Raw genomic sequence first — 27,581 nt, 5'->3', positions numbered from 1 at the left:
ATAAGTAAGAAAAATTAAGTACTTTATTGAATCACTTCATTTACAGGCTTTCGCTGGTCACGTGAAAACAATGTGGTTGGCCATACTTGGCCCCTCGGCCTTGAGTTTGACATGTGATCTATTTCATATCATTCTGTTTATGTAAATTACAACCTCTTAATAACACTTAAATCATGTGAACTTTATTTATGGTATGTATCTATTATAAGAAAGAGGAATCAGGGGACTTTTTCAAGTAAAAGTTGTAAAAGGCAAAACTATTAAATGTCGTGAAAACACATTTCACCGCAAAAATACAATAGTCCATACCTTGGAGGAAACCACTTCAGTGTAGCTGCTTAGAGTGTCCTCTGAAAATTTTGCGGGCTAGAAAGAAAAAGTCTAGTTAAAACATAGATGGGCTAATACACAAAATAAGGACAGAGCTATTGATAGCATAATAAAGGAAACAGAGTGAACACTCTCGTCAGTCATCAACGCTCGTCTTTTTGGGGTTGCTAGCATACAGACACACAAGTTGAGGCTAGCAAATATAAGGCAACATACTATAAATTATCCGAATCGTGCCCAAAGCTTCATCAATGTACCTTATCCAATTTCTGACATTTCCTGAAAGTTTAATGAAAAATCGCTATACATATATATATCTGTGTATATATATATATATATATATATATATATATATATATATATACACACACACACACACACACACATATATATATGTATATATACACATATATATATATGTGTATATATATACACACACACACACACACACACACACACACATATATATATATATATAGTGGGGCAAAAAAGTATTTAGTCAGCCACCGATTGTGCAAGTTCTCCCACTTAAAATGATGACAGAGGTCTGTAATTTTCATCATAGGTACACTTCAACTGTGAGACAGAATGTGAAAAAAAAATCCAGAAATTCACATTGTAGGAATTTTAAAGAATTTATTTGTAAATTATTAATTATATATATATATTTACATATACATGTGTATATATATATATATATATATATATATATATATATATATATATATACATATACATACATACATATATATTTATTTTTGGTCATGTTGCTTACGAACTGACTATCTGACAAACCGACAGCAAAGATTACACAGCCTCCAGGAAATGTTACATAGAGTTCATTTCAGACAAGGTGGTGAAAGATACCATCCAACTCCTTTGTGTTTATTTCTCACCAGTCCTGCTGGAGATACATGGCTGAATTCGGCAAGGACCCTGGCCTCTCCAAAGGCGTTCACCAGCACCCACATGATGGGGAATAGCAGTGGTAAAACAGGCAGCACACCCATCAACTGAAAATATAATACTTTTTATTTATGACAATTACAAGACAAATTAAGGCTTATATACATATAGTCTGAGTTAGGGTGTAACGGTACACGTATTATATCGGATTTTTATAACGTTCAGTAAAGAGGCGTTGCCTCAGGTCCGCAGCATGTTCATCGCGTCAGGTGTAAACAAATACAGTTAAAGGGGCCTGATGAAAACTAAATGTCCTAAAACCTATTGAGACCTTTATTTGTGTATTTGGAATTTGCATAAATCCTGAAAATCTGAAATCAAACCATGCAGGCATGTGTAGGTGGAGCCATGTTTTAGTTGAAACACAGAACCGAGATTGTGAGAGGAAATAAATGTCAGGCTTGCCACGGACAGTTTGCTTGTGTTTTAGTTTCTTCTTTGTGTGTTTAGTATTTCCTGTACTTAATTCCTGTCAGGACTCTTATTTTGGTTCAGCTTCCTGTTTGTCTCTCTGAGTGCTTTGTTTTCCCCTCAGCTGTGGGGAAAACAAAGCACTCACCTGATGTCAATCAGCCATTTTTACCTGCTTTGTTCCTCCAGTCAGGGCCGGATTATTGTATTGCATGTCGCTTCTGTATTGTGGCTCCTGACGTGTCGTTGCAGCGTAGCGGTAAGTTATATTTGGTCACTTTGTGTAGCTTACTGCTTTTTGTTCCCTGCTTCCAGTTTTTGTTTGTTCATAGCCTAATTTGTTATCCGCCCAAGTGAGTGATTTTTGTTTGTACCCTTTGTTTGGTTTTGTTCTAGTATTTTATATTAAAACCATGTTTCCTTTTTCGATGCTTGCCTCCTTCTCTGCATCTTGGGGTTTGTCACCAACAAACCTTGACAATAAAATCAAAAACAATTATTTCACATGGACTACTGCATGTTTGAGATAAGCAATAGTTGTCCTAGACATCGCATTCTTCAAAGTAATGTGGATTAAATTTCTCCAATTAGATTATCTAAGTGTCTTTCTCTTAACTAATCTATGTTATTTGATAGTAGTTATTGTTTTACAAGAGAGCACTTCTCTAATGGGCCTCAGGTTGATGTAATATTTATCAGCACAGAGGCCCCTTAGCAACCAAGACAACAACATTGACACTGTTTGGAATAATAGCTTCAGGCACTGCTGGTGGGGGCCGAGCTGGGGCAGCCTTGGTTAATGGAATAGGCACAGGGGGAAGAGGACGTAGAAGGGGAAGAGGGTCACAATAATTTTTTGATGACACAATCCATGATCGTGCCATGTAAGGTGAATCATTTTAATCCCTGATTTCACCAAGCTTTCAAGATGGTCAGGAAGTCTCATTTGTGATGGCAGAGAGGAGAAAGACAGTAGCTATGTCTCAATTCGGCGGCTGCATCTTTTGCAGTCCGCATTTGTGGGGTGCTAAATTGATCACGGTTCGCGAAGGCTGTTCCAATTCAAAAAGTTCCAAATGTCCTTCAAATCCGGCCGACAAACGTGTCCTTTTTCCCATTAGCAAAAAGGTTGCATCTGTGTACACTTCACGTCCTGTCATATCCCGAAATTCTTTGCGCGCTCAACTCTGAAAATAATTTTCAACACGGGGACGCCATGCAGAGCGAAAAGAGTCACCTTAAAATATAAATATAGTTTTATTTTTTCATTGAAGACAGCTAAAATCAGACACGTCAAGTGATATACACTTGCGTCAAAATACAAGACCTGGACTATCATAATGTTGAGCAACCTCCGTGCTCCAGCCCTCTCTTTACCCCGAGGGAGAGACATGTATCCGGCCGTTGCAGTCAGCTTTGTGCCTGGAACTTTTTTCAACATTTGAAAGTAAAGCCTGACGTATTCTTATTTACTTTTTCAGACCACAATAACTTAATTTTGTTCTATTAATGTGTGGCCAGAAAATTGAAAGACTGTAAACCTGTGCATCAATGTACCGATATTGAGTATTGCTGGGTTTTTTTTTAGCACATTTGCATGTTATTTGAAAATGTTCACTTCTATCAATGATTATTGTGATTGTGCGTTTAACTTTTCAGTTTTTTTTCCCTTGCAGAATAATCAAGGAGGACTTGGACAACAACAGAGCACAAATAAATTTCAAGGACACGTTTATACCATTTTGGATGATCATTTTTATCATTTTCATATTTTTATAACCTATACAAATTAATAAACTCATGTACTGAAACTGTAGTTTTTTTTTTATTCCTCTGCCTTCATTGCAAATAATTACATGATAATAGTAATATAATACTATTCCAATATTTACTGTTACTTGCTATTAAGCAAGCAATGTGACGTGATTAGAAAAGGACATCAATTGTGAATCAAATATTTATAAAGCAACTGCTAAAGAAGAGATTGTGTGGTGTTCCTGTAGGGATAGACCATGAGGACTCTTTCTGGGACATCTTCTAGATTGTCTGCATGTTTTTTTAAAGGTACATGTCCCATTTCAACAAGCATAAAAATCAATCCATCATTAACCAATAATTAGGAATAACACGTGACACATCTCCAATGATCGGTCGGGTCTAACCGTAGGGAAATCAGACGCCGGCAGTGCCAGGAGTTCTTAGCCACTTCCGCTGGAATAACGTAAAGGACCAAGATAACACAAAAAACGATTCGACATTCTTCTCTGAAATTTGTCATTAGTAAACTTTGCGTGACTAATCAGCAGATACGTAACATAAATGTGAGGGTGGGGACAACTGACGTGACCAAGAAGTGTCCTGTACGCTAGACTGTCCCAATTAATATCACTCCAGCTTGTGTCCAGGACTCTCGCCAGGACCCACACCACTTTGTCGACTCCATGGGCTGGGTCCCTGGAAGGATGCAGACCCCGAATTGAGACACAGCTATAAAAGCACGTCTGGAGGGTGTAGATGCAGCAGGTGGGATCCAAGTTTGTGGTGAGGGCCGTGATGAAGGTGATAATGATGGAAGAGTTTCTGCATCAGAATACTGTACTCGGGACTCTGAAAGTGCTGTGGTTGCTAAAGCTGAATGCTTTGCTGGGTTCCTAGGTGGCAGCGGAGGATGAGTTCTTCCGCTTGCCTTAACTCTTCTCTGTGACCGCACTGGATCTGGTCATATTGTGATGCCTCAAGACATGGAGGAGATTATCCATCAGTTGTCTCACTTCACCTCTGTTCAGGTATGGACCTTTCCCTTGAAACAAATCCTCTCTTTGTCAGAAGAGATTTATGTTGTCGATAAAATGCAGTCCTCTGGACTTACAGACTTTGGACAGCCATGTATTCAGCTGAAGCACCCTTCTGAATGTGTTTATACTCCTGTCGATGTTTGGGAGAGGTGTACTGACAAATGTAAATATTTCCACTTTATCGACACTCTCAAACAGTTAATTATCTTTCTTCACTATTTCAGACTGTTGGTTTCTGACGTCCATGGCACCCAAGTGCACAATCAGCTGTTTTGGTGTTTTGCCAAGACCTAAGGTACCGTAGATGCTTTGTGATGTCTAAGACAGTAGCACTTGGAATGTAACCATGTAACCATTCTGTTTATGTTTCTCCGAGCAGAAGCGTATCTCTGACCTCGGCACTCAGCACAGTTGCTCTGTCCGTCTGATGCTTTGGGGTAACTTCTTTGTTTGTGTTTTTCAGTCACATTTGGCTGGAACAGTGGCACAATTTTGTTTGGTAACTTTATTCCAGGTGTAATTACATGTCGGCCATAGATACCAACATTATGACTTGGCTTGGGTTTAGCACCAAGACGATTGCAGGTGTCTTTACAGAGTATTGAAAAAGACACGGTATCATTTAGCCCCAGGCTGTGTGTAGAGTAAAAGTTTTTTCACCCTTTGATCTGATGACTTCTTAACCACTGGATTCCACTGGGAGTGTCTCATGAAGTCCTTTTTCAATTTCCAGGGAAAAAAATCTTTGCTTTTAGCGCACACACTTTTTGTTGATATATCAAACATTTTCTACAGGGAGCCATTGTTTGGTTCACTCCTTCAGTCACGTTGAGAGGGAGGTTGTCGCTGAATCATCAAATCGATTGTAAACAGTATAGATTTTTGGGATTTTTTTTCAATAAAATAATATAAAATGTGTTCAGAGTGTCTTGGTTTACTTAAAATAGAAGGAATACAATTATACCTAAGATTTGTAGAATTATTTAATAGCAAATAAAGCGTCAAATAAGTAGGAGCAAACAGAAATACGTTTGCAGATGTTCCACCATACTTAAATTCACTTTTAGTTCAGTAGACAGTTCCCTATTCTCTTGGACATATGACGTATCCATTTTTTGCAGTCCCTTAACCTTTTAAAAGAAATAGGCTGTAGGTAAATCAAATAAATTGACTCCAGTGTGTGAATCTGGGTGTGAATGTCGTCTATCTGTGTTGGCCCCTACAGTGAGGTAACAACTTGTCCAAGTTGTACTCCGCCTTCTGCCAGAATGCAACCCCAAAAGGGACAAGTGGATAGATGGATGGAAAAACCCATCTGATTAGAAAAAAATTCTGCTTTTTTCAAGTCCATTTCTTCTTTTTATATCTTTAAATCAAATGTATTTTCCCACTTGCAAAAAAGTTGGACTTGTTTGTGATTTTAAAGATGTATTTTGTTGCTCCTGATGATGCATTTATTGTATTGTTGTAATCTTTTGCAATAGTTTATGTTTATGTCTGTGAGCAACTGTGTTTGTGGGACGCCGTAGGAGGAGTAGAGCAGTGTGTTTTTGTTCTTTATTGTATTATATGTGTCTATCTGTGATGGCTCTGCTATGATGTGGCGACTTGTCCAGGGTGTACACCTCCTACCGCCCCAAAGCAGCTGAGATGGGCTCCAGCAACCACCCGCAACCAAAAAAAGGGATAAGCAGTAGAAAAATGGATTGATGGATGGATGTTTTGTGTTTTTCTGTATTTGTGTGGGACCGCCTAGAAAAAAAGATGCTGCATCTCAAGGGGCTAGCCTACAAAAAATTGAAATAGATATTTATAAAACAAGGGGCAGCAAGGTGAAACAGGGGTTTGTGCATCTGCCTCACAATACAAAGTCCTGAGCAGTCCTGGGTTCAATCCCAGGCTCGGGATCTTTCTGTGTGGAGTTTGCATGTTTTCCCCGTGACTGCGTGGGTTCCCTCCGGGTACTACGGTTTCCTCCCACCTCCAAAAACATGCACCTGGGGATAGGTTGATTGGCAACACTAAATTGGCCATAGTGTGTGAATGTGAGTGTGAATGTTGTCTGTCTATCTGTGTTGGCCCTGCGATGAGGTGGCGACTTGTCCAGGGTGTACCCCACCTACCGCCTGAATGCAACTGAGATAGGCTCCAGCGACCCCTCGCGACCCCAAAAGGGAGAAGCGGTAGAAAATGGATGGGATGGATTTATAAAACAATCTTGCCTTGCTTTTTCCTTCATAAGCTCATTGGGAGCAAGTTCAACATTATGTCATTTGCCACAGGTGCGTCAGCGGATACCTACATACCGTATTTTTCGGACTATAAGTCGCAGTCTTCTCCACAGTCCAGCGGGGGGTGCGACATGGGCAAACCAAAAAAAAAAAAAAAAAAATTTTTTTTTATTATTATTATTTTTTTAAAATAGTTTGGCCAAGTCTCACCCCCGGCCAAACTACAAAAAAAACGCGACTTATAGTCCGAAAAATACGGTATATGGTAAAGATTTACCTAAACAGCTATACACGAGTCTGCCATTGTAGTCACTAATTTCCTTTTTGTCCCCTCTATCCTCTTGTGCAGACCTGGACAAATTAAGGCCTGGGGGCAACATGCGGCCCGTTGAGCTTTTCAATCTGGCCCGCCGGACATTACCAAATTTTTTTTTAGATCTTTAATTAGGAAAGTGCAGCTGCCATTATGATGTGCCGTGATGTTTTCTAATGGCCGTAAGTCCTGAACTATACTAAGTATAAGCCCTTTGAGACACTAGTGATTTAGGGCTATATAAGTAAACATTGATTGATTGATGAAGTATTTCAATGGTTGGAATCTGCACTTATGGATGATATACCAGTAACTATGGTAATCTAATTAGTTACTATGGTCATGTAATTAGTTACTATGCTAATGTAAGTCAAAGCAGCTCAGACGAGGCACTGAGCAATGTGTGTGTGGGGAGCGTTTCCACAGATACGGAAGGAGATTTCCACAACAAAGTTCTAAAGCTTCGTGATGTATCAGATATATCAGATTGTAGGCGGGTTTATTTTGTACCTTTCGCTTTCATATTTCATTGTTGGTTGCGTTTCACTTGATTGTAATATGTGTCGATCAAAAGTGGGTGTGACATTCATATTTTGTCTATATTCAGTGTTTTATCCTTCATAGAAAAATGTAAAATTCCATTTTGTTTTTTGAGGCGGTTTGTCATAACGTTTTTAGCATTCAATCAGACATTATTGTGAGGTTTTCATAAAAATAGATATACCGGCCCCCAGACACATATTTTCCCCTAAATGTGGCCCCCGAGTCAAAATAATTGCCCATGCCTGCTCTTGTGGGTCAGACTGGCTTGTACATTCACACACATGCTAAAATTATCTGCTGTTGCCATTTCAAATACATAGTAGCATATAGTTTATATCTGTCAGTGGACTCCATTCCGAGGATGTTGTAGTCGTAATGATTTGTGCAGTCCTTTGAGACATTTGTGATTTGGGGCTATATAAATAAACATTGATGATGATGATGATGATATGGAAGCAATAAAAACTAGAACACGGCTGACAGACAACACAGTCGAAAAATCACACATAATATTGCTGTGCTGGGTTAAAATTATTCAGTGCTGTTGAATAAAATGATACAATAAAAAAATACCTGAAGCTGCAAGAAATTGTAGCTGGCAGGGGTGAGGTTGGGCGCGTCACAAAAGTATCGTACGGCGTTTACCAGCAGGAAAGCCACCTAGGTAAATAGATCGATAAAACAGGTCACATATATGAAATGGGTTGTTTTAAGGAAATTAAAATCCATTTTGTCCATTCAGCTCACCAGCACTACAGGACAGACCAGCTTGGTGATGACTGACTGCACTGTAAAACGCTCGTTGTCTAAGACTGTGATTGGCCGAGACCCTGCCAACTCCAAACAATTTCTGTAATATGAAAATGGGGAAAATACATTTTGAAATTATCATCAAAAATCTGACTAATCGCTGTTTAATAAAGAAAAAGTCAAAAGTATTTTTGTGTCAGATTTCACTCTTATCAGCATACTGCAAACAATTTCAGCTTTTCTGTTGAGGGGATTTGACAGAAGGTTACCGGGTATATATTATACAGTTGGGTGTGGGGAGAAAAATCGATTCGAATACGAATCGCGATTCTCATGTTGTGCGATTCAAAATCAATTCTCTTTTTTTGTTTTTTAATCAATCCAACAAAACAATACACAGCAAAACCATAAAAATGCAATCCAATTCCAAAACCAAACCTGACCCAGCAACACTCAGAACTGCAACAAACAGAGCAAATGAGAGGAGACACAAACACGACACAGAACACACCAAAAGTAGTGAAACAAAAATGAATATTATCAACAACAGTATTAATATTAGTTATAATTTCAGCATAGCAGTGATTAAAAATCCCTCATTGACATTATCACTAGACATTTATAAAAATAAAAATAAAAAGTGTCACAGTGACTTACACTTGCATCGCATCTCATAAGCTTGCCAACACATTGTGTCCAATGTTTTCACAAAGATAAAATAAGTCATATTTTTGGTTCGTTTAATAGTTAAAACAAATTTACATTATTGCAATGAGTTGATAAAACATTGTCCTTTACAATTATAAAAGCTTTTTTTCTTTTTTAAATCTACTCCTCTGCTTGCATGTCAGCAGACTGGGGTAGATCCTGCTGAAATCTTATGTATTGAATGAATACAGAATTGTGTTGAATTGGAAAAATATCGTTTTTGAATCGAGAATCGTGTTGAATCGAAAAAAAAATCGATTTATAATCGAATCGTGACCCCAAGAATCAATATTGAATTGAATCGTGGGACACCCAAAGAATCGCAGCCCTATTATATAGTATAATATTATATACCGCTTACATTGGTGGTCTGGATCCAGACCCAGACAACAAGAATTCTGTCACAAATCCCTTGATCTCAATTTGCATGGCTTTTATACACAGTCACATAATTGCAGTTCGGCTTTGACAGATGTGGCAGATATATTAAAAAAAAATGTTTAAATGCTAAACTTTTGTTTGCATTTTTCATGAGCTGAAGTCAAATATCTACTTGTTTTAGGTACACAAAGGCCCCACTGTTCAGAGAAGATGGCAGACAGTGTGTGTGGGGTCATGTGGTGGAGCAGTTTGCTGATATCAATGTTGTGAATCAAGTGGCCCATGGTGGGGGTGAGTTTATGATGTGGGCGGGCGTATGTTATGGACAATGAATGCATCAGAAATGCAAGAGTGCATTTTATTGATGGCATTTTGAATGCACAGAGATATCGTGACGAGATCTTGAGGCCCAATTTAGTGCCATTCACCCAAGACCTTCACCTAATGATGCAGCATGACAATGCACAGCCCCATGTTGCAAAGATCTGTACACAATTCCTGGAAGCTGAAAACATCCCAGTTCTTGTATGTCCAGCATACTCTCCGGACCTGTCACCCATTGATCATGTTTGGGATCCTGTGGATCGGGGTATACAACAGCGTTTTCCAGTTCCTGACAATATCCAGCAACTTGGCACAGCCATTGAAGAGGAGTGGACCAACAGAGAACACAATCAGCAACCTGATCAACTCTATGCAAAGGAGATGTGTTGCACTGCATGAGGCAAATAGTGTTCACACCAGATACTGACTGCCTTTATTGTACCCGATTAAATGTGTTCATGTGCACATAGCAAGTGAGCCGGTGAGAGGCTGCATTGCCTGTAAGTTAGTGAAAGTTCATTCTAGATTATAAATCATGCCTCTCACTTGTATAGTAGAATGTTGTGGCCATAAAACAGGAAACTGGCCAACTTTGACATTCAACCTAAACCCGAAGATGGCAAGAACTAGAGGAAAAGACGCTAGTTTATAATTTATTTTTTTTAAACCTACATGAAGATTATGATTAATTATTACTCTAAATGAGAATATATTAAAATCCCATCAGTCAGCATCCCACTGAGAGCAGACATTGTACAGTAAATGATTTTTTAATCATGTGCTGCAGCATAATTAAAATGAGCAAAATACGTCAATATTAAATGTTATTAATGTCCCTGTGCATACGATGTCACTTCCATTTTTGTTTTTTCGCAGCTTAAGTCACACAATGGTCAAACAGCTTGAGCATCACATTGAGAGTGAGCATAGAGTTTGAGCAGAAAATTTTGTAGTGTTGTTCTGTTCTTGGGTGTTCCAATTGTTAAAATAGAGAGATAAGAAATAACTTTCATTGAGTCCCGAAAGAAGTGGTTTATAAAGGTAATAAAATCAGGGAAAAAACAAAAGTGCGTCGAAAGGAAATGGCTTTTAAAATTATCACTGTCATCATATTGTGGAATACCATCGGACTTTCCTGGTGTCTGCATCGATCACTTTGTAAAATGTTTAAACACTTGTTTGAGAAACTTCTGTGATGCAATATAGTTTATTGTCTATTATATTAGTAGTGTTTGAGAGCAGAACTATACTTAAAGAAAGGAGAAGATATTGCACTTACTTTGGTTTATTTTGTGGTTGATATGCTTAAATATAACTACAAAGACCTTGTAGTGCAAATAAACTAAGATCATGTTAAGTCCTAGTAATAAATGTTGTGATTTTTGGTACAGTCCACCGTATTTTTGTTGTCGAGTTTCGTAACAGAAACTAAAAGCTAACCAAGTGCTTTATTCAACACGGATGACAACATCATAGTTTTTTTTTGGTGAAATTTGCTAGCATCAAGAAACTATTGTTAATAGTATTAATACATTATATGAATACAACTCTCTAAATCTTTATAGCGCAAGCAAACATTGCTGAACAAAAAGGAAATCTATAGCTTAATATTGAGACAAATATTAACTTTACACCATAAAAACAACTGTAGACATTAATTGTAGATAAGGGTAAAATGTGTGGCAGGAAATAAACTGCAAACAAACATTATTTTTTCTCATTAGCGTCATGATCACAGCAGCACGGCACTTGAGTCAATCCAATACTTTAATTAGCAATGAATGAATAAGTCCAACATTGTCTTTCATGGATTAATGCTTAATTTGTGGACCTCTCCAAATGTAAAGACATGATGTGCCTCTTTTATTCTTGAAATCTTTGTAAGTGTTGAAAGAAGGAAGGTCGAGGCGAATAGTAACGCCTTGGTGATGATATATGGTAAATTCTGTCAAAAACTATTTTTCTTAAGAGTGTATGAATTCATCCATCCATCCATCCATCATCTTCCGCTTATCCGAGGTCGGGTCGCGGGGGCAGCAGCCTAAGCAGGGAAGCCCAGACTTCCCTATCTCCAGCCACTTCGTCTAGCTCTTCCCGGGGGATCCCGAGGCGTTCCCAGGCCAGCCGGGAGACATAGTCTTCCCAACGTGTCCTGGGTCTTCCCCGTGGCCTCCTACCAGCTGGACGTGCCCTAAACACCTCCCTAGGGAGGTGTTCGGGTGGCATCCTGACCAGATGCCCGAACCACTTCATCTGGCTCCTCTCGATGTGGAGGAGCAGCGGCTTTACGTTGAGCTCCTCCCGGATGGCAGAGCTTCTCACCCTATCTCTAAGGGAGAGCCCCGCCACCCGGCGGAGGAAACCCATTTCGGCCGCTTGTACCCGTGATCTTATCCTTTCGGTCATGACCCAAAGCTCATGACCATAGGTGAGGATGGGAACGTAGATCGACCGGTAAATTGAGAGCTTTGCCTTCCGGCTCAGCTCCTTCTTCACCACAACGGATCGATACAACGTCCACATTACTGAAGACGCCGCACCGATCCGCCTGTCGATCTCACGATCCACTCTTCCCCCACTCGTGAACAAGACTCCTAGGTATTTGAACTCCTCCACTTGGGGCAGGGTCTCCTCCCCAACCTGGAGATGGCACTCCACCCTTTTCCGGGCGAGAACCATGGACTCGGACTTGGAGGTGCTGATTCTCATTCCGGTCGCTTCACACTCGGCTGCGAACCGATCCAGTGAGAGCTGAAGATCCCGGCCAGATGAAGCCATCAGGACTACATCATCTGCAAAAAGCAGAGACCTAATCCCGTGGCCACCAAACCGGAACCCCTCAACGCCTTGGCTGCGCCTAGAAATTCTGTCCATAAAAGTTATGAACAGAATCGGTGACAAAGGACAGCCTTGGCGGAGTCCAACCCTCACTGGAAACGTGTCCGACTTACTGCCAGCAATGCAGACCAAGCTCTGACACTGATCATACAGGGAGCGGACTGCCACAATAAGACAGTCCGATACCCCATACTCTCTGAGCACTCCCCACAGGGAACCCCACAGGACTTCCCGAGGGACACGGTCGAATGCCTTCTCCAAGTCCACAAAGCACATGTAGACTGGTTGGGCAAACTCCCATGCACCCTCAAGAACCCTGCCGAGAGTATAGAGCTGGTCCACAGTTCCACGACCAGGACGAAAACCACACTGTTCCTCGTGAATCCGAGGTTCGACTATCCGGCGAAGCCTCCTCTCCAGTACACCTGAATAAACCTTACCGGGAAGGCTGAGGAGTGTGATCCCACGATAGTTGGAACACACCCTCCGGTCCCCCTTCTTAAAGAGAGGGACCACCACCCCGGTCTGCCAATCCAGAGGTACCGCCCCCGATGTCCACGCGATGCTGCAGAGTCTTGTCAACCAAGACAGCCCCACAGCATCCAGAGCCTTAAGGAACTCCGGGCGGATCTCATCCACCCCCGGGGCCTTGCCGCCGAGGAGCTTTTTAACTACCTCAGCGACCTCAGCCCCAGAAATAGGAGAGTCCACTAAAGATTCCCCAGGCACCGCTTCCTCAAAGAAAGACGTGTTGGTGGGATTGAGGAGGTCTTCGAAGTATTCCCTCCACCGATCCACAACATCCGCAGTCGAAGTCAGCAGAACACCATCCTTTGCATACACGGTGTTGATAGTGCACTGCTTCCCCTTCCTGAGGCGCCGTATGGTGGTCCAGAATCGCTTCGAAGCCGTCCGGAAGTCGTTTTCCATGGCTTCCCCGAACTCCTCCCATGTCCGAGTTTTTGCCTCCGCGACCGCTAAAGCTGCACACCGCTTGGCCCGTCGGTACCCGTCCACTGCCTCCGGAGTCCTATGAGCCAAAAGAACCCGATAGGACTCCTTCTTCAGCTTGACGGCATCCCTCACTGCTGGTGTCCACCAACGGGTTCTGGGATTACCGCCACGACAGGCACCAACAACCTTGCGGCCACAGCTCCAATCAGCCGCCTCGACAATAGAGGTTCGGAACATGGTCCACTCGGACTCAATGTCCCCCACCTCCCTCGTGACATGTTCAAAGTTCTCCCGGAGGTGTGAATTGAAACTCTCTCTGACAGGAGACTCTGCCAGACGTTCCCAGCAGACCCTCACAATGCGCTTGGGCCTGCCAGGTCTGTCCGGCATCCTCCCCCACCATCGCAGCCAACTCACCACCAGGTGGTGATCGGTAGAAAGCTCCGCCCCTCTCTTCACCCGAGTGTCCAAAACATAAGGCCGCAAATCCGATGACACAACTACAAAGTCGATCATGGAACTGCGGCCTAGGGTGTCCTGGTGCCAAGTGCACATATGGACACCCTTATGTTTGAACATGGTGTTTGTTATGGACAATCCGTGACGAGCACAAAAGTCCAATAACAAAACACCACTCGGGTTTAGATCCGGGCGACCATTCTTCCCAATCACGCCTCTCCAGGTTTCACTGTTGTTGCCAACATGAGCGTTGAAGTCTCCCAGTAGGACAAGGGAATCACCCGGAGGAACACTTTCCAGTACTCCCTCGAGTGTACCCAAAAAGGGTGGGTATTCTGAACTGCTGTTTGGTGCGTAAGCACAAACAACAGTCAGGACCCGTCCCCCCACCCGAAGGCGAAGGGAAGCTACCCTCTCGTCCACTGGGTTGAACTCAAACGTGCAGGCTTTGAGCCGGGGGGCAACGAGGATTGCCACCCCAGCCCGTCGCCTCTCACTGCCGGCAACGCCAGAGTGGAAGAGGGTCCAGTCCCTCTCGAGAGAACTGGTTCCAGAGCCCTTGCTGTGCGTCGAGGTGAGTCAGACTATATCCAGCCGGAACTTCTCTACCTCGCGCACTAGCTCAGGCTCCTTCCCCCCCAGTGAGGTGACGTTCCACGTCCCAAGAGCTAGCTTCTGTAGCCGAGGATCGGACCGCCAAGTGCCCTGCCTTCGGCTGCTGCCCAGCTCACAATGCACCCGACCTCTATGGCCCCTCCTATGAGTGGTGAGCCCATTGGAGGGATGACCCACGTTGCCTCTTCGGGCTGTGCCCGGCCGGGCCCTATGGGGACAGGCCCGACTACCAGGCGCTCGCCATCGCGCCCCAACTCCGGGCCTGGCTCCAGAGCGGGGCCCCGGTGACCCACGTCCGGGCGAGGGAAATCTAGGTTCATTTTGTTGTAATTCCATAGAAGTCTTTGAGCTGCTCTTTGTCTGATCACTCACCTAGGACCTGTTTGTCTTGGGAGACCCTACCAGGGGGCATGAAAGCCCACAGACAACATAGCTCCTAGGATCATTGGGACACGCAAACTCCTCTACCACGGTAAGGTAGCAGCTCAGAGAGGAGTGTATGAATTCAGTCCATCCCATTTCAAATTTTTGTTCACGATTGCTTACATATTTGCCTCCAAATATACCTTTCAAAATATGCCCAAATCTGCACTGATACAGGCAAATAAATAGTAGCCTGATGGGACTCAAACCATTGCCTGAAACCCAGAAGTGCCTTTAGGTCACGTGATTGGAAGCCAGCAATAGCATTATTTTAGTTTTAGCGAGATTCAAGGATAGTCTGTTTTAGGCAAATCTCTTTTCCATTGGTAATTTTTTTCTGTTATTATTAATTCTCTCTCAGTTCTCTCCAATTTGTTTGCAAATGATACTAACTTTAAGTCCTTTGTAACTTTAAAAATGTTGTTTATATAGAGATTGAACAATGTTGGTCCCCGTATTGATCCTTGTATAAGATATATTTACTTCACATACTGCTTCCCGTAGGTTAGAAAGTTTCTTACCTAGTTCAGAGCAACACTGATACCATACCGGTCTAATTTGTTGATTAAGATATTACGATTAATTGGGTCGTAAACTTTTGTTGGAATGATTAACACTGCAGCTGCACACTGTTTACTATCTATTGCATTGGTAATCTCTTCTGTTATTTCGATTGATGCCATCGATGTTGAGATGTTGGCAATGTATCCGTATTGATTGTCCAAGAGTGTTACACTTTTATTTATGAAATTGTCCAATCTATTGTTAAACAACTGTTCAATCATTTTGGAAAAAATTTGAAAATAAGGACACACATCTGTATATTTTGTTAACTGGTGTTCTCCAGTCAGTAAAATCGGTACGACTTTTGCGTTTTTCATTTTGTTTGGGAATTTACCTGTTATAAAATTATATATTTATATGGTATGAATGAATAATTATTATACCTTGTCTGTGATTATTGGTGAAAAGACAGCTCCTCCCTGCCACATTAGCTGGGTTAGGGTTGTTCTTCATTTTCTCAAACCGGAAAATACTAGGCCGACATTGAATGGCTATTCTACAAAATTTCCATAAGTATGGAATGCTTGCTTTAAAAATGTAAGAAACGGATTTTCAAATTTGCCCCGACTAAAATGCCATGTACATACAGTGGGGCAAAAAAGTATTTAGTCAGCCACCGATTGTGCAAGTTCTCCCACTTAAAATGATGACAGAGGTCTGTAATTTTCATCATAGGTGCACTTCAACTGTGAGAGACAGAATGTGAAAAAAAATCCAGGAATTCACATTGTAGGAATTCTAAAGAATTTATTTGTAAATTATGGTGGAAAAAAAATATTTGGTTAACCATTCAAAGCTCTCACTGATGGAAGGAGGTTTTGGCTCAAAATCTCACGATACATAGCCCCATTCATTCTTTACTTAACACTGATCAATCATCCTGTCCCCTTAGCAGAAAAACAGCCCCAAAGCATGATGTTTTCACACCCATGCTTCACAGTAGGTGTGGTGTTCATGGGATGCAACTCAGTATTCTTCTTCCTCTAAACACGACGAGTTGAGTTTATACCAAAATGGATACATGGATGATACAGCAGAGGATTGGGAGAATGTCATGTGATCAGATGAAACCAGAATAGAACTTTTGGTATAAACTCAACTTGTCGTGTTTGGAGGAAGAAGAATACTAAGTTGCATCCCATGAACACCACACCTACTGTGAATCATGGGGGTGGAAACATCATTATTTGGGGCTGTTTTTCTGCTAAGGGGACAGGACGATTGATACGTGTTAAGGAAAGAATGAATGGGGCCATGTATCAAGAGATTTTGAGCCAAAACCTCCTTCCATCTGTGAGAGCTTTGAATGGTTGACCAAATACTTATTTTCCACCATAATTTACAAATAAATTCTTTAAAATTCCTACAATGTGAATTCCTGGATTTTTTTTCACATTCTGTCTCTCACAGTTGAAGTGTACCTATGATGAAAATTACAGACCTCTGTCATCATTTTAAGTGGGAGAACTTGCACAATCGGTGGCTGACTAAATACTTTTTTTCCCCCACTGTAGATAATACGCTTTTTGTTATTTGCCCTGATTGCAGTTGTCTGTTGCTATTTGCCAAGGTTTACCTGGAACTATCAAATGTATGTGTTTGTTGTTGTTTTATTTATTTTGTTTGTATTTTCCTATTTATATTTATTTATTTTTCCTCATATTTATGTTTGTTATATTTTCTGGATATTTATTTTGGGTTGGGAGAGAGGAAAACATTTGATACTTCATCGCATTCCTGTAGCATGGACTTGCCATAGAAACTAAAAACAAAACAAAAAAAGTATTTCAGGAGAGATGCAACACTCTTGAAATAAGATATTAAGGCATGACCACAAAACCAAACGTTTTTTTTTTTTGCAAGTAGCAAACAGCGTCGCAACAAACTTATTGAGAAAAAAAGACGCAACTTAACTGCCAAAGATTGGAGAAAATTCAGAAATACTTTAATAATCCCCAAAGGGAAATTACGATTTTCAGCAAAATCCAATTTAAGAGCAGACAAACATTACAGGGAGACAGAACAGGACCGCTGACGGGTCTGCCAACTTCCGGCGCCCCTTACAAAAAAGGTGAGAAACAGGTAAACGCTGTAGAGGGTGGGTGGGGAGTTGAGGAAAAAAAAAATCAGTCTAAACCTTGGCCACTGGAGAGGGGTCCAGACTGAGGCCAAGGGAAAAAAAACTCATAGCCATAGCACACATAAACATGTGTTTAAGAAGGAAACATTAAGAACACAAAGGACATTACATTCATTAAAAGAGCAGAGCTGAAGCAACCAGCCACAAAAGTATTAAGAAAATAAAAACATATACACTGTGGTGGGCCCTGCTGTGTTTCCCACCATCGTCTGCTGGGGTGGGGGGAGCATGGCCAGAGACAGGAGCAGACCCCTCAAAGCAACCAAGAGAGCCGACTCCACCCTCGGCCGCCCACCAACTCTCGGCCAGTGTCCAGTCTGCATGGATGAGCGAGGATGTGTCTAAGGAGACCAAGGTGTCTGATACACACTCATTCAGCCAAAACACTGTGAAGCTTGTCTGTCCCGGCACCCAGCTCAACCTCCGCAGCACTGTCTCTTCATCTGCATATCCTCTCCTCCAGTCTCTCCAAACGGACTGTGGTGTGACAGAGACCCAGCAGCTGGTCTCCATGGCCAAAAGGCTACCGAGGGGCAGATCCAGAAGTTCACAAAAAAGCACCGCAGAAGTCACCAAAGTGCCACCCCTTGTCACACAGTCCCAAAGGATCCCGAACCAAAACACAAAAATAAAACACACATGAGAACACGAATCAAACATGAAGTCACCAGGGACCCATTGTCCTCCTGTGCTGCCCTTTTCCAGAACTGCAACCTACCCAGAATGCCCAGAAGTCCAAGGTGTTAAGTGCATACAGACATTGCCATGGTAAGGATGACTTAAACCCGACTGAACAAAACACACAAGATTAAACATCACTACTGGGTCAAGAAATATCTGAAGACAGTTTTTTCAAAGGTTTTATGGACTGATTAGATAAGAGTGACTCTTGATGGACCAGATGCATGGGCCTGTAACTGGATCAGTAATGGACACAGACCTTCGCATTGACTCAGACGCCAGCAAGATGGAGGTGGGGTACTGGTATGGGCCGGTAGTATTAAAGATGAATCATGAATCCATGAAAATATGGACACGCTGCAGATTGTTTGTTTGTTTGATGAAAAAAAAGCAGCTCATAGCTAAATGCTGTACATTAATATTACATTACTTTAAAAACTACTGTACTTTGTAGTAAATTGTATTGTATTTTTTTTATAGAATATCAACTCTATGGAAGTTTGTGTTTCTTATTAAAACGTATTTGACATGTTAAATTGTGTGGTGTTTTTTGAAGGTTTAAACGGACAAATGAAACTTGTACTGTCTCAACCATCCCGTTCTTCAAAAACTAAATATCCGATACTCTAAATATCCAATAGAGGACGTAATAAGTCAGAAGGTTTCACACTATCGTTTCGTTAACATAAAAATTCAGATATTAGTGAAATTTGTTAATATTGTGCTTGCTTGTGTTCCAGACTTGCGGTACTTTTTCTCTGTCCCTTTGCCTATTGGGACTTAGGTTTTCTGTGTCCAGAAGCCACCTTAAAGCAGCAATTGCTGTCAATTTCGCTAGTGTGTACCTGTGCGCCCGTGTGTGTGTGTGCGTGTATGCACAGTACATATATATTTTTCAAAAACTTTGAAAACAAACTTTTTAGTAGCTTATTTGTTATTGACCCAAAGCATGTTTCCTACCTTACTGTGTCTAGAACTGGAGTCCTGACAACTCTGAAGAGACGATGCTGCTGTGGGCTATGGGGTCCTCTTTTCTCATTGGTTAGTGCAGAAGGCGATGGAGAATAAGGAGGGAACAAATCGCCGGGTTCCAATACAATGTGTTCATCATCCTAAGACAAAAAAGACTGGGGATAAAATATTCACATTTTCATCAAATTGTGACATAATTCAATCAAAACAGGTTTCTCTGCCCAATTACTGTAAATTCAAGACTGTAAATTACTCATTTTCCCCTGCGGATTATAAAACGGTGCGGCTAATTTGCAGACATATCTTCGCTGAGAGCCATAATGAAAATAGTTTAAAAAAGAAATAAAAATAGCCAATACACAGGGGCGGTGTGGCTTGGTTGGTAGAGTGCCCGAGCCAGCAACTTGAGGGTTCAAGGTTTGATTCCCACTTGTCACTTCTGCCATCCTAGTCACAAATGAAGACGTTGAGGACACCAGAGTGAGTAAAGCTGGCTGGTAATCCGGACAGCAACTGGTGATCCTTCAAGCAGCAGTTTGAACAGTACCTGGATGCAGTGGGATTGGATTTAAAATCTGACGTCAGGAAAATAGCGCTGCTTATCACAGTAGCTGGACCCCAAGCCATGGAAGTCTTCAACACGTTTGAATTCGAAGGAGCTGATGACAGGCGCAAGCATGATGATGAAATGATTGAGAAGTTTGATGCATATTGTTCGCCACCGAAGAACACCGTATATGAGAGGTATGTTTTGCGGTCACATGTGCAATAAGCAGCTGAGACATTTGACAGCTTCGTGAATGATTTAAAGCTAAATGTGCGGTCTTGTAGGTTTGACGATTTAAAATAATTTATGATCCGCGATTAGATTGTGTATGGCATTCGCCATGCAGCCGAGGTGGTACAGCAACATGCAAAGACTTTTTAAATAAAGCAAGTATCACTTCAATCAGCGACAATGCTAGAATAGCTGTAGTTGAGAAAAAAGTGAAAATTAATAAGACACATAATACTGATACAAATGATATGAAATACTACAGCAAAGGACATGGTCACAAACATGAGCACCGACAATGTCCAGCTAGCGAAAGATGCTCCAAATGTAATGGAAAAAAAAGTATTTGCAAAGCAATGTCTATCCAGATCAAATCTCTAGTCAGTACAAGTCGAAGAAACAAACCTAAGTGAAATTTTGTTTGTGGCCGTAGTGTCATCATGTGACAATGAAAATAGCATGAACAACAGCATGAAGAAATTTAAAACACACTCTGGAAATTAAATTAAAATAATTTACAACGTCAGCTATCCTGAAGCAGTAGGTGCACACTCACAGCTCGTTGCATATATTGTGCCGTCTTTAACGGATTGGGATGTTTACCATATACCTATAAGATTTATTTGAGAGAGGACACAAAACCAGTGGTGAATGCGCCAAGGAGAGTCCCAGCAACACTTTGCCAGCGTCTTAAAATTGAACTGCACAAAATGTGTAACTTAAAAGTGATTCAAGAAGTGTAAGAACCAACTGAGTTGGTTAATTTGATAGTGTGTGTGGATAACAACAATAAAAATAAAAAACTGAGAATATGTATGGATCCACGTGATTTAAACCAAAATATATAACGTGAGCACTGCCAGATACCAAAGCGTGATGAAATTGCAAGTGAGATGAGGGGAGCCAAATACTTCTCGAAACTAGATGCATCTCGCGGCTTTTGGCAGATCAAGCTGGATGACAAAAGCTCAAGGTACTGCACTTTAACAAACCATTTGGCAGGTATAAATTCCTCAAAATGCCATTCAAAATAATCTGAGCTTCTGAGATCGTTCATCCTGCCATGGACAACATGTATGACCATGTAACTACTTGGTATCGGATCAATACCCAAATTTGTGGTATCACCCAAAACTAATGTAAAGCATCCAAACCACAGAAGAATAAGTGATTATTATATTTTAACAGAAGTACATATAAAACCTGATAAAACAGAAAGTAAGCAGAAATTAAGAGTAAATAAACAAGTTGACTAATAATCCATTTTCTATCGCTTGTCCCTCATACATTTGACAAAATAATAATACAATATGTTACTGGATATGTCAGCAGCCAAATTAGGAGCCTTTGTTTGCTTACTTACTACTAAAAAACAAGTTATCTAGTATGTTCATTATTTTATTTAAGGACAAACTTGTTCTTTGATTGCAATAAGAAACATGTGTTTAATGTACCGTAAGATGTTTTGTTAAAATAAAGCTAAATATGCAATATTTGGGCCGGGGTCCCCTTTATTTAGAAAAGTATCAGAATACATGTTGGTACCGATACCAAATTATTGGTATCGGGACAACTCATATATATATATATATATATATATATATATATATGAGTTATATATATATATATATATATATATATATACACATAAATACATATTTTTACATACATATATACTGTATATACACATGTATATTTATATATAAGTTAAAGTACCAATGATTGTCACACCACACTAGGTGTGGCGAAATTATTCTCTGCATTTGACCCATCAACCTTGATGACCTCCTGGACAGTGAGGGGAGTCGTACATATACATGCACATATAAATGCAAATATAAAAATATTATTCTCAACATAATATTTAAATTCAATACATGTATAATATATAATAATATACAATATATCAACAATATACAGTATTATAATATACAATACCATAATTAAAGATGTGCAAATAATTTATGATCGAATCAAGAATCGTAGATTCCGACCTCTAAACCCTGGTGACCAACTACAAGAAACGTCTGACCTGTGTACTTTCCCACAAAGTTTTCTCCACTACAAACTGACATTTTGCATTGGAATCAAATACTTTTTTTTCTTCAACAAACTAAAAAAAATAACCTTTATTTAATTTTACTTTTTCAGGGTTAAATTTTACATTTTGCCTCTCAAAGTCAAAAGGGGCTTTAGAGTTTGACGGCACAATGAGACGAGAACATAGAAGTAGGAGGAAGCACAAAGTGCTTGTGCGCCTCCGCCAGTGCGGAGAATGCACTGCTCTACCCAGCATTTTTCTTTCCAAAGTGCGCTAACTGGAAAACAAACCGGACAGACTTCAGCTACTGATGGGTAGGAACAGGGACTTTTAGACATCCCGTGCTTTGTGTTTAATAGAGACATGGCTTTGTGAACTGATAACTGACTCTGTGCTGCAGCGATCAGTTGGAGATCCTTTTTTTTTTTTTTAAATGTCTCTGTGGGTGTTGCAGCAGAATTGGAGTGTGCAGCAGCAGCAACATCCTTTGACGCCCATATTGATGGCTCCTTTTAACAATGTAGAGTGAAAATAGCAGTATGTTGGCACTCTTAACAAATTATGGATCTTCTTAGTATGTGTAAAGCTAGCAAGCCAGAAAGTTGAGAGGCAGCTCAGAATTGTTACGCCATTAAAAGGCAAAAAGTGATAACCTCCATCCGCAGCCCCAACTGCCCTGGGGGAGACTAATGCAAACATGTCTGCCAATTTGCAAACAACCTCTCCAACCACCACAAACCATGCACTTAAACTAGCCTGTGAAATATATTTCTACTATAGACTGACCTTTAATACAGCAATTGCTTACCTCATGGTCACTGTATATTTTCCTATGCTTGCCATATATGTGTGTATGAATAAAATTGCTTTTATTTATTGGTGTTAGTTGGTTTTGTAATAATAATAATAATAATAATAATGGATTAGATTTATATATCGCTTTTCTATCGACTAGATACTTAAATCACTCACAGAGAAGTGAGAACCCATTATTTATTCAATCCACAATCCTACTTAGCTATATTTGAAGCCACAGCTGCCCTGGGGTAGACTGACGGAAACGTGGCTGCCAATTTGCGCTTACTCCGAACACCTATCATTCATTCACCGGTGTGAGCGGCACTGAGAGCAAGGGTAAAGTGTCTTGCTCCAAGACACAACGGCAGTGACATGGATGGCCAGCGACGGGGATTCGACCTAAAACCCTGACGTTGCTGTCGCGGCCGTTCAACCCACCTCGCCACGTCGTCCCCTTTTTGTGTGCGTAATTCTTATGGGTTTCAGTTTTTGCTTTTTACAATGAGAATAAAGGAATCTATCTATCCATCTAACATTAATTACTGTTGATATGCCTGTGTGGTATCACTTGTACCAAGGTCGGTTCAGTGTTTTGCTCAAGGACACAAAAGGCAGTGACTAGGATGGCAGAAGCTGAATTCAGACCAGGAACTCTTTCTAGACGACCGATTACCACTTGAGCCACGCCGCCATCTGATAATATATTTCATGCCTGTGATTTTCCATTTGATAATTGTAGCTTCTTTTGCAACTTTCGATTCAATGTTGGCGATGAGACTGATTTGGTTAAAGTTGAACCTTTAGTTCACGGTCTCGTGACTAAAATTGTAGTTCGTAAAGGAACAAATCTAATACCTCTATAACACCAACCTTTATTCCTCGGAGAGATGCAAATGCTTCTTGCCCAGGTCTCAGAGCAATTACATCTCCTTCCACTAGCAGACTGACAGGCAGATTGACCAACTGGGAGTCGCGGTATGTCCAATGAAGAGACCATGACGGTGAGGAGGGTGTATACAAATCAGGGTAAAGAGATGCAGGCCACGTCACTTCCCCTGCCCAACTGGAAAGATAATCTGCAGTGAAAGAATGCAATGATGGAGACAGTAAAATGTGATGTTCTTTCAGTTGTAAATTTTACCAAACAGACCTATTCCATGGAAATATATATGTATTCCAATCTTAAATGAGTAACTTTTAATTATTTCCTTATGATGCCCACCAGATCCAAGATATTAGAGATAACCAAACAGCCAAAGTGTCTCATATATTAAGGTTTTAAATACCGAAATTGGGGCCTTAAAGCTGCATATGTCACTCTTTTCAATGATACATTATTGGCCGTGATTTGCAATATTGGATCATATACATATTGGTTTATTCATGTATGCTATCTACAGTGGTGGTCAAAAGTTTACATACACTTGAAAAGAATATACTGTCATGGCTGTCTTGAGTTAGCAATAATTTCTACAACTCTTTTTTTAGTGAATGGAGCACATACTTGTTAGTCACAAAAAAAAATTCATGAAGTTTGGTTCTTTTATTATTTATTTATGGACCTACTGAAAATGTGACCTAATCTGCTAGGTCAAAAGCATACACACAGCAATGTTAATATGAGGTTACATGTCCCTTGGCAAGTTTCACTGCAATAAATCGCTTTTGGTCGCCATCCACAAGCTTCTAGCAAGCTTCTGGTTGAATTTTTGACCACTCCTCTTGACAAAATTGGTGTAGTACAGCTAAATGTGTTGGTTTTCTGACATGGACTTGTTTCTTCAGCCTTGTCCACTTGTTCTCCATGGGGTTTAAGTCAGGACTTTGGGAAGGCCATTCTAAAACCTTAATTCTAGCATGATTTAGCTATTCCTTTACCACTTATGACGTGTATTTGGGGTCATTGTCGGACCCAGTTGGAACACCCAACTGTGCCCAAGAATCAACCTCAAAGCTGATGATTTTCCCTTAAGAATTTGGAGGTAATCCTCCTTTTTCATTGTCCCGTTCACTCTCTGTGAAGCACCAGTTCCATTGGCAGCAAAACAAGCCCAGAGCATAAATCTACCACCACCATGCTTGACGGTAGGAATGGTGTTCCTGGGATTAAAAGCCTCATCTTTTCTCTTCCAAACATATTGCTGGATATTGTGGCCAAACAGCTCAGTCATCTGACCATAGAATTTTCCTCCAGAAGGTATTATCTTTGTCCATGTGATTAGCAGCAGACTTTAGACAAGCCTTAAGGTGTCGCTTGTGAAGCAAGGGTTTCCTTCTTGCATGGTAGCTTCTCGGTCCATGGCGATGCAAAACAGGCTTGACTCTGGACACTGACACCTGTGTTCCAGCAGCGTCCAATTCATTGCAGACCATTTTTTATTTTATTGTTTTAGGTGCCTTGCGCAACACTTTGGTCAACTTAGGTTATTTTAATGCGCTAAAGAAATAAAGTTTGACTTGACTTGATTAATACACTTTGTAATCACTTCACCTGTCTGTGCTGCTTTGGGGTCCTACTTTCAGCATTCAGCTGTTTGCAACATGTTCCTCATATAAGATTATGAACCACCTCCTCGTTATTTGTTCAGCAGACGTTATCATAATTAGCTTCACAGTACCATTTTTTTATTGGTTGTTTCCGCTTGTTGTCACCTGTCACAGAGTTGCATTGCCAAGTGGCAGAGAGTACATTGCTAGGTATTTCCGTCAGTCTACCCCAGGGCAGGTGTGGCTACTGATGTAGCTTACCACCACCAGGTGTGAATGAATGATGAGTCGCACTTCTCTGTGAGCACTTTGAGTGTCTAGAATAGCGCAATATAAATATAAGTTATTATTATTTATTTTGTATACAGTTTAGTTGGATTTTGTCTTGTATGTTTTACACGCTATTAAATGGATGCATGATTTCATTTGATTAACGTGGACCCCTACTTAAACAAGTTTAAAAACTTATTCGGTGTTACCATTTAGTGGTCAATTGTACAGAATATGTACTGTCCTGTGCAATCTGCTAATTAAAGTTTCAATCATTCAATCAATCAATACAGAAAGACTTACTCTTGGGAGAAGCAGAGTGCCATGTGCCCAACGACCCTTTCAGTCGAGGATGTTGAAGATATCTACCTATTTGGAATCATAACAGGACATCTGCTGATTTAAGTAAACGTTGCCCTGGTGTATTGAAAAATTCAAAGGTGCCGGGAGCTGATCGAGGTACCCTAAAACTGCCACGAAAGACAGAAGGAGGCAAGCAGGCAGGCAGACTTTTGTGATTTTGGACTAAATTGTAGGGCTAAGCCGATATACGATATAAACATATATCGCGAAGAACACTTAGTTGATATCAATATAAAATGCGTTCGATAAAATATATATTTATATATTTTGGTCAGAAAAAAACTGAAATTATGAAGCAAGATTCGTTTCATGAAGTCACTTGAGCTTTGGGAATACAGGAAACATGAAGTGTCACTGAGCAATGGGAGGGTCACGCTAACAACCAATCAGTTAAAAGTATTTACTGGGCGGGACACACTAACAGCCAATCACATAACAATATCAACTACACCTTTCCTGCTGTTCGGGTCCCGGTCCTAGACTGTTGTCGGGGGACGCAAAGAAAACGTTCCCTCCAGGGCCGATGTTTTCGTCAGGGTTAATACCCTTCACTTTACCCGACAATAGGTCTGTTGAGGTACGCTTAGACCAATGATTTGTAACAACACACACACGGACACAACTAGTGTGGTTGTGCCATCTTTCAATCTGGCTGTGAATTCACTCCATGGCGTGAGAAGAGAAACTGTAATATCTTGATATATCAACTTAATAATAGAAACTTGCATTTAGTTTTGTTGGTTTTAATGCAGACAGTGCAGCAACCTCCTGACACTTCAAATGTGTCGGTTTAATTAGTTGCTTCCCAAACTATTGTGTAGTGTTCAATAACTTATACACTACTGCTATGTGGTTCCTCAAATCTGCAACGACCTTCAAATCTACTTTAACAATTTTATTACCTTAGCTCCTCCTACCTGGCTCCCAGACAATCTCTCCAGTGATAAATAGCACCCTTGGGAAGCTGGAAATTGTTTTACTGTATTTATTGGCAAGCTTAAATAAGTCATAAAAAGTATCAGTAATTATCGATATCGATCCGTATAAACAAGGTATATTGTGTTATAGTTTTCAGTCATATTGCCGAGCTCTACTGAATCATACTCTGAACAACATCTTGGAGACACTGTCGTTTCTGCACGGTGAAGTATGATGAATTTAAGGACCAGAAATAGATAAGTAAAGGCAAAAGTTTAAATTTGTTTTTGCCCGCTCAAAAAACAAACATTCTAATATGGATTGCGTTCCCTGGCTGCAAGCGACCTGGAAAAGTTGTTGCTTCAAGATTCCACTGGACGACAGTGCAGGAAAGACGCAACAAATTATTTCCGTCAACAACACCTGGTGATTTGAACTCTGTTCGCCGTCCCTGCAAAGCGGCTCCAGGCTGCTCTTTAACGGGTATGTGCTGAAAATTGCAATTTTGCGCAATGACAATAATGTATATTT

At 40.7% G+C, this 27,581-nt stretch overlaps 1 protein-coding gene across 5 annotated transcripts in view; it reads right to left on the bottom strand.

Moving 5' to 3' along the window:
• Positions 1-27,581, bottom strand: part of tmem94 (transmembrane protein 94) — a 116,306-nt gene that overhangs the window by 71,608 nt on the left and 17,117 nt on the right. For all 5 annotated transcript variants that reach the window (XM_061908619.1, XM_061908622.1, XM_061908623.1 and 2 more), the window contains 6 exons: positions 23,883-24,088; positions 19,387-19,538; positions 8,337-8,439; positions 8,163-8,249; positions 1,227-1,343; positions 310-366 (listed from right to left, as the gene is read on the bottom strand). In XM_061908619.1, coding sequence (XP_061764603.1) covers positions 310-366; positions 1,227-1,343; positions 8,163-8,249; positions 8,337-8,439; positions 19,387-19,538; positions 23,883-24,088 — 722 coding nt within the window. The remainder of the gene's footprint in view (positions 1-309; positions 367-1,226; positions 1,344-8,162; positions 8,250-8,336; positions 8,440-19,386; positions 19,539-23,882; positions 24,089-27,581) is intronic.

The sequence above is a fragment of the Nerophis ophidion genome, linkage group LG08, assembly GCF_033978795.1.
Source record: "Nerophis ophidion isolate RoL-2023_Sa linkage group LG08, RoL_Noph_v1.0, whole genome shotgun sequence".
In the NCBI taxonomy this organism is placed as follows: domain Eukaryota; kingdom Metazoa; phylum Chordata; class Actinopteri; order Syngnathiformes; family Syngnathidae; genus Nerophis; species Nerophis ophidion.
The sequence above is the reverse complement of the archived record's forward strand: the minus strand, read 5'-3'. Positions and strand labels throughout refer to the sequence as shown.